Here is an 8,568-nt window from a genome sequence, read left to right as displayed (position 1 = left end):
CGTTAGTTTTATCGCCTTCGGACAGGCAAGTTTGTTCTCTGGGCAGGGCAGCCGCGCCTCCCCGCGGGACCTCCGTGCCCCGCCACCCCCGGTGGAGTCCGCAGGGCGCCGAAGGAGACGCCGCCGCCGCCCCCCGCCGCCTCAACCGGCGCGGCGGGGCGGTGCCTGTCGCTTTAAGGCGGCGCGTGCCCGCGCGCCGCGGGGCCGGGGGGCGGGGCCTAGCGGCGGCGCGCGGCGGGCGCTTCACCTGCAGCCCAGAGCGGGCAGCGAGCGGCGGCGGCGGGAGCGGGGCGGCAGCGACCCCCCGGCCCCGGCACTGCGCAGCGCGGGGCGCCCAGCCGCACCGCCACGGCCCCCGCCTCCGCCACCGCCCCCGCCACGGCCCCGGCTCGGCGGGCGGGCGCCGCCGGGGCGATGAGGACCGGCTCACGGGTGCTGCTGGTGCTGCTCCTTCCCGTCTGGGGCTCGGCGGCGGCGGTAAGTGGTGCGCCCCGGGGAGCCGGGCGGGCGGCACCGCCGGGCTCCGCGCCCCGCGGGGGTTGCGCAGCCGCTCCGCGCCCGCCGCCTGCGGGCACGGCAGCCGCGGCAACTTCGGGGTCGGGGCGCGAAGCCGCTCCGCGCGGGCGGGGTGGGCGAGGGTGCGTGAGCGGCACCCGCAGCTCCCCGCCGGTTCCACCTCCCCCCCTTTCCCCCTTTTTTTAAAAATCATCACTGTAGTTTTTAATTATTATTTTTTAGCGGTATCGTTCCCTCTGAATCCCGTGCTTCAGCGGTGCCGGCGAAACTTGCCCTCCCCGGTGCGCCTCGGCGGGCGAACTTCGGGGGCAGCGGCGCGTCCCGGCGGCGGTGCCGCCCCCGCGGAGCCCCGCGCCCCAGCGCGGTCGCGCAGCGCTGCCCGCTCCGCGCCAGCCGCCCCTCCGCCGCCGCGGCGCCTTCAACTTTTATTTTTACCAGCCCGTCAACACAGCGAGTGGGCCTGAGCCCTGCTGGGGGCTTGTGGTCTGAAAAGTTCGGGGGTTTTAGGGTCCCCCCCCTCGAATTAGGGAATGATCCGCAGAACATCAACAAATGCCGGAACGCGTGGCTGCAGTGTTACGGTGCGAGCGGGGCGGCTGCTGTATTCCCTGCTGGACTGGTTGCTGAAACAAGAGCCGCTTATTTTTCTGCCTGAATCCCCTGTGCCAAGTTGAATCTGTGAAGATGTCCCAAGTCCCAGCCCTTGGGGGGGCCGGTGGGTGCGCAGAAATAGCTTTCAACCTAAAATTGTTTAAGATAAGATGAGCATTAAAAGTGGAAGAACTGCATTGTGACTTGTTATCTTCAGTAAGACCCTTTGAAATGTTTCCTTAATGGCAACGTCTTGCCAGCAACGGTCAGAGTCCACAGAGCCGCTGCTTCCTTGCGCTTCCCATGCAGTAGCTGGCATCCGTCTCCTGAGTGTGATTTTTAGCAGAGTACGTTGGCTGGCTTTCTGCTTACTAAGCTTATCCGAAAGGACCCTTAGTTCCTCATCCCTCCTGCCACTCTCTGTAATGCAGCATCATCTGTGTGCGGGAGAGTTTCGGGAACCCCGGGGGAGCGGGGCTCCTCTCCCCGGGGAGGCAGGTGCATGTCTCGAGTTGCGTTTTCTCAGGGAAGTGACTCTGGTCCCCTGGCTTCAGCTTGCGCTGCTGGGACTGGAGGCATCTGAGGTGCAGCCTGCATTGCTAAGTGATGCTCTGCCTAGCCCTGCTGACAGCCCGGGAGCGTTAGAAATCCCGCCAGCACTTGTTTGTGCATATATCACCTGGCACTTGTTAGGCATAAATCACTGGCTTACGTGCTGTCAGTGAGCTGGTTGAAGTTGGGGTCTGAGACCTTCCTTGCTGGGGAATGTGTACCCCCTCCCAAGGTGCCTGGGCTGCTGTGACTGGACTAACCTGTCCCCGTGGCAGGGGCTGGTTCCCCACTGCGCAGTCCAAAGTTGCAGCTGAGTGTGTAGCTGGATGCTTCCCCCCCCGGGATCCTGGCAGGTTGTGCATGGGGCTGTGCTAGTCAGTGGCATTGTTACATTTTTTTAGCTGGCATCCCCTCCTTGCCCCTGGCACGCGTAGAGCCTGGGGGGGTTGCAGAGGCAGCAGCAGGCAGAGCCTCGGAGGCTTCTGCTGGGTGGAGGGGAGGGAAGGGGACTTCAGCTGGTTAGAGGCTCCTGAGGCTGCAGCGAGCTGGGGTGTTTCCCCTCCTTCAGTCCTGGGGCTTGCCTGGTTTCTCAATAGCAAACCTCGGGTTTGGATGTTGCAACATCAGGCCTTGATGAATTGCTGCTCTTTGTTTCCTCCCCTCTTCTGACAGTGCCCAGTATCCCAGCCTTCCTACAAACAATGCGCTCTTGTAGTCAGGCAACTATTTGCTGGCCCGTTTTATTTTTGCAGCTACAGTATGGATCCACTCCAACAGATACAGCACAAGCAGTTTCTACTTGCATGCTGCTTTACTGTTGAGGTTTGCCCATGCCTGAACACCTAGTCGTTGGGTGCAAAACACTTTCCCAAATGACGAAAGTCATGGTGTGTGTTATCCTTGTTTTGTTTTTGCAGGCACACAATGGGGATCTTACAGTTAGACCCACATGCAAGCCTGGCTTTTCAGAAGATGACTACACAGCATTCGTTTCCCAAAACATCATGGAAGGGCAGAAGTTACTCAAAGGTAAGTGGAATAAAAAGCTTAATAGGTTCTGCAATAACTGTATTTTCAGGAGGTGAAAGGAGGCTTAAAGATGCTGGGTTTGATGGTAAAATTGACTGTAGAATTATGTTTGTAGGAGGATGAAACACTAAGTGGTTTACCTGAGTGCAGTTTTGAATACAGATGAATCACTCGAAGTCCGCGTGCTGTCTGCTTCAGGTGGATTGTTTGCCTATAGTATGTGAGGTCATCACTTCACTTTTAAGTCTCCCACTCCTACCTCGTCTGAAGGAACCCTAGATTTGATATTTTAGAAAGTATTTTTATGTATGAAATTCAAAGTTCCTTAAATTATCTCTGCTTTGAAATGCATGATAAAGCAGACGTTGTTGTTGGAAATGTGGTAAACAAGCCTACAGACATTCTGTTCACAAATGTGGCATTCATTTTCATTACTGCCCCACTGACAACATGAAAACACATGCAAAAAGAAACTACCAATTAGCTTTATAGTAATTGCAGGATTATAACTACTCTTGTGATTGTAAACTCTTAAGACATCTTCGTAATCCAAGTAACAATAGATTATCCTGCGTATTGATCTATCTCCCTTTCAAGTAAAAAATAATTAAACTTTATATTTGCATGATGCAGAAAAGCCATTGTTTTGCTCCAAAGAGAATTTTTGAAAATCAAAATCCTCCACCCCCTGGCTCTCCCCTTGAGTTAAATCACTAATGATCGGTGGACGCCGCAGCAGTTCTAAAAACATAGCATGTTGTGTAAGTTGGGGAGCGCGTTGTGACATGATGCTCTACTCAAGGGTTTATAAACCCTTTGCTACTTTTTCCTGAGTATGTTTACTCACATGCATGTCTCTGCCAGAAAGCTGGGATTTCGGTCTTCCTCCAGAGCAAACACCTGCTCCCTTACTTCGATTTTTCTCAGAAGAGAGGGAGAGTTGTCAGTGTTCTTTCTGGCTTCCGCAGAATCCAGGACTGGACATTTTTTTCTCTACATGAGTTGGCAATCAGTTTTGTTTCTGAGCCCAGTTGTCTTAGTTTTGCTGTTCAGGAATTCTCTTGACTGCCTGGCATCAATTAGTAGAAGTTGGGGAGTTTATTTTTAGCTTGAAAGATAACCAAACAGCAATTTGAAATAGACAAGCCCAAGAATATAGCTACACCTGAAGAGACCAAGTACCAATTGTTTATTTATATTTGATTTATATTGTTTATTTATATTTTGTAGCAGTTTTTCCCCAGACATATACACTGTAAGGCTTTACAGGCCAGCCTGTATACCCAGTCGATTTCATGCTTTTTAGCTTCGGAAATTGTTTGATAAACAATGCCCTCCAAACACTGTAGAAAGTCATGTCATCAATATATTTGCTAGGAGGAGTCTTTTTTGCAGGTTAGTGCTTGATAAATTGTGCTGTGTTTTTATATAGGTGGACAATAGGGATGGAGCAGAAGGTCTGTTTAGAGGAGTTAGCTGGCAGTGACTTAGAAGACAGCACAGTGGCTGTCACTTCATTTCATTTTTAACTGGTATTTTTTAAACATGAAATTATATTTAGGTAGGCTGTCAAGTTGATTTGAATGAAAATGTATTTCTATTTAATTTTATCCTTTAAGGGCCAATTGTAGTTTTGCGTTAGTCATGGCAAATAAACGGTTCCAAGATTCTATGATTTAGGGCTGAACTGGCCCTTGGGATATTATGTTTGCGTGCACCACTTGTAAGATTCATGTCCTGATAACATTGTCATGAGTTACATGATTTGTAAGCATTTTGTCAACTGAAGAAGAAAGGGGGGAAAAAAAAAAGTGCAAATGCTATGTTTGCTAATAAGGAAACTGCCATCTTTACAGCTTTTAATCTGTAGTCAAATACATGCTGCTGTTTATCATAGGAAATAAATATATCTTAATAATCTGTACAGTAACGGGGGAGAAAATTCTTCCTCATGCTTGTGTTGTTCTTTATATATACTCTGGCATGTAAAATTGGTAGTTTTCCAGTTTAGGTTTAATTTTACTTCCTAACACTTGCTATGTCTGAAGCATAAAATGTTTATCTCTTTCTTCCATCTGGGTGAAGTATTGTACAATAGTTCAGACCAAAAATGAGTTCAGATTGCTTATATTATCATGTTTGATAGATTGACATATGTACTGTTTCACACCATCTTACCACGCAAAGCTTTGCTGCCAGCTACCACCATCTTATTCATCAGTATTCAGTAATTCATCTTCAGGCCAAATGGGACTGTTTGCCTAAAGAAAAAGTAGATGGGAATTCACCTGTTAGTGCTTTCATGGAACTGGAGGGGGGGAAGCGTATATGGAGTTCAGATGGCTCTTGGGGGCTTCCAGTAGGCATATGTAAAGTCTTTAATCCCGTAATCCTCGCTTTCTCCTTAGGAAGGAGATGTGGGCAGTCCTGGGACAGTTTGTGCTGCCTGAGGGTTTGTTCCTCAGAGATCTAGTCGTGTGTAGACCTCAGCGTAGTGCTGAACTTCAGCCGGCATTGGCAAGTTTAGATGTTACGTGGTTCGGGGATAAGCTGGGTGGCAATAAACGCAGCAGTTCGTTCCCTTTTAAGCTTTGTAATATCCAGCTCTCAAATGTATGCAGTGTTATGAATGTATCAAAATGGAAGTGCTTATAGTATTTTAGGTTTGAATCAAGTTAAACAGATAATGACTGCTTATAATTGACTTATTCCAATGGAAATAGCTTAGCCTTAATTTGACAACAAGAGCTTTTACAGAGTCATTGTTTTATTACAAGTATGCCATAAGCTATTAACTACTACTTTGTGGTTCAACTTATTTGCCTGAGTCAGCTCTCCAACATCCACAAAACATACAGATTCAAGCAGGAGCTATTTGTTACACAGTAATTAACTTGTTTATGATAAATGGATGGGAGAAATGTCACGGCATTTTGTTTTATGTATAAATGAAAAGCATCTGCATTCTAAAAATTTCATGTTAATTAGACTTAAAATAGTATTCCCCAGTAGTGCCACAAATACCACGTATTACGTATCCCTGCCAATGCTGTAGCGGGGTGGTGGGGTATTAGCTGAGTTGATTTGTGGCGCCAGTGCCATCCTTAGAAATGCTGTCCCTGCATCTCTTAAGAGAAGTTACTGGGCTGTAATCTGTTACATTTTTTTGGTCTTTGTTTTTGTTTCCAGGATAATGAACTTAGTCTTGATCGCTGATGCATGATAATGTTTAAAGTAGGATCCTTAACTGTTTTCTTCTTTAGCCTAAGGAAAAATCTCAAAGACTGCAGTATGGTGGAGGACAATTAACAGCAGCGGTATCTTTTTCTCTTTGTTAATTATTAATGTTAACTTAAAATGGTGAGAGCACTGGTCCTGAGGGGTGGGGACATGAGGTACTGCACTGAAGACAGTTCAGCACTGACTCAGGGGATCTGATCTCTGAGTATTAACTCAGGTGTATAGGAGTGATGATGACTAGTGGCCTCTCGGGGAAGGAGATAAATAAGGAGTAGGATGCTGAAAGTGACATGCGAGATGATCTAAGAGGGACTGATAATCTTGATAGTGGGTTTATGCTCTTCTCCATTTTTGTAAGTTTTTGAATATTGTAATAAAAAAGACATTTTTCAAAATTAGAAATTCATGTTTTATTGGCATGCTGTGAGACCGTGGCAACTGGTAGTGGGTGGAATGACATCATGGTGTTAAATACGTTATTTTTCCAGTGTAGTACCAGTTATAACAGGTCTCCTCTCAGAAATGCAGCTAAACAATACAACATATAGCTGTCCTTACAACCAGGAGAAAACACAGGCAGTTGGGATGTACAGCCCCTTCTTCATCTGTAGTGATTCATGTTTCTGTTGCCCGTCCTAAATAGCGCCTATACTGATGTAGCAGGATAACTTCACTTGCGTAGGCAGTTACGTTTGGGTAGAAACATGTGGAAGCACAGTTTATTTTCATATGGGAAGATGAATAAACAGTGCCAGCATGTTCTGCTTCAAGCAAGTGTATGAAACCAAAGGTAGCCAAGCTTCAAATGTATAAAAATGTAATTGCTTCCATACTAGGATTTTTACTAGTGTTATTTTTGGTTCAATATAAATAAAATACATAACTTTATTGAAATACCTGTTTTTTCATAAGAATTTAGACTGGAGGCCTCTGCTCCTAAGTTTTTTTTAGAGGTAGAATATTCTCTTATGGTCAAGGCCTTTTGGTTCTCTCTGCTAAGGTTTCAAAACCTTTCAGCCCTCATCACCTCAAATTGTAAAACTTTGGAAGGCTGTGGATACTGTTTAGAAAATATACAACAGGTAGACCAAAAAATGCCAACATGTCATGGAATAATGTAGAAGCAAATTTTAAATTAAAAAAATAAAAGGTGAGGGTGAGGGGAGAATGACCCTTTGCAAAACTATGTTTGAGTCTGGTTGCTGGTAATTCATGTAATAGTAACTGTAGGGTTATATACGGTACCTCCTTTTGGAGGTAAATATACTGTGTTCTTGTGGTTAAGGTAATGTAGGAAATTGCATGTGGAGTGTGTTATGAAATGTACTAAGAGCTCTACTTGAAAATATTCATACAGCCCCAAAATACTACTGCATACGTGAAATTTCACCCTTGCAAAAGCATGAGACCTAGTATTCCTGCAGAAAGATAACAGCTTTGCCTGTTTGTGCCTAGAGGGAAGGAGCATGGCCCGGGGTAACAAACAGTAGCCTTGTAAGCAAGCGTGTGCCTGCAGTGTTGAGTGACCCTGGTACATGAATTGGCTAATGAGGTGTTGGCCTGTCTGTACTTCTGGCTTTGCACTTTTCCTGTGTCTAGAGTCCAAAAAATACATAGATACCCGTCTGCTGTTAATTTTGGTAGGAGTTTGGTTCCTAAAGGCTTCTGCAGGTCAAGGTCTGCCCTCTGGAGCGTGCTTGGGAGGATGCTCCGTCCCGAAGGCATCCCACCTGTGGCCGCAGGGTACCCATGCACCCCGTTGTGCCTCCATCTTCTGAGTTCCCTTTGGTGTGTCATATAGATGTTTTTCAGAAGTGAAGGCCGTGATGGGCATTGGGATATGTTCTAGAGTTTGGTGATATTTTTCAGCACCTCTGGAGGGTTTTGCTTGGTCCTTGTAGCAGTACAGCAGCTCCGCTGCAGCCTGCTGAAATATCCAGTGCCTCCTCTGAGCTGCTCCGAGTTTAAAAGACAGACTTTTCCATTCATGCTTTTATTTTCTGGTCTGTGATTCTGGATGAAAATCAGTTACTGAAGTTATCGTACACATAATTAGCTTCGCAGTTCCCTAATAAAATCTGAAAGTAGGCAAAAGTCCACCGGGAACCCAGAACTCTTTCCCTAACCTTTCTTCATTCCTTTCTTGGAGGAAAAAGAGGCAGACAGACATCAGCTTTCTGTGTTAAGCTTGTACATGCTCCAGTGAAACTGCCTCTCAAAAAACACTTCTCACATTCCACAGGACAACTTCTTTTAAAAGCAGTTTCTCTTGATGGGCATGTTGCAAATCAAAACCATAATTTCAATCGTGAGTTCCAGGGGAGACCCCAGGAAGAGCTGCTGCAGACTGGGGAACTGCTGATGCGTATTTATTTTTAATGTTATTCTTCAGATCTAACTTCTGACACAAAAATGATGTTTAAGATGACATTTTTATCTAAATAAAATTGCAGTTAATGAGACTGGAGTAGTCAATAACACTCTGTAGAGTTAATCCCCTTACACTGTTTAATAACTGTATATATTGCTTTCTAGATCAGAGCTTTGAACCAAATTCCTCAAACCCAAGTAAAATTACTTTTTTCTGCATTCTAGGGAGCTAACCGATTTTTATCGGAATAAATCAGCTTCTCCAACAAC

At 46.2% G+C, this 8,568-nt stretch overlaps 1 protein-coding gene across 1 annotated transcript in view; it reads left to right on the top strand.

Annotated features, from left to right (window-relative positions):
* Positions 1-221: 221 nt before the first annotated feature.
* CDH4 (cadherin 4) overlaps positions 222-8,568 on the top strand; it is a 462,845-nt gene continuing 454,498 nt past the window's right edge. Inside the window, exons 1-2 of the mRNA XM_055814000.1 lie at positions 222-477; positions 2,577-2,688. Coding sequence (XP_055669975.1) covers positions 415-477; positions 2,577-2,688 — 175 coding nt within the window. The 5' untranslated portion in view covers positions 222-414. The remainder of the gene's footprint in view (positions 478-2,576; positions 2,689-8,568) is intronic.

The sequence above is a fragment of the Falco peregrinus genome, chromosome 9 (genome assembly GCF_023634155.1).
Source record: "Falco peregrinus isolate bFalPer1 chromosome 9, bFalPer1.pri, whole genome shotgun sequence".
NCBI classification, from domain to species: domain Eukaryota; kingdom Metazoa; phylum Chordata; class Aves; order Falconiformes; family Falconidae; genus Falco; species Falco peregrinus.
Note: the sequence above shows the minus strand (reverse complement) of the source record. Positions and strands in the feature narration are given on the sequence as shown.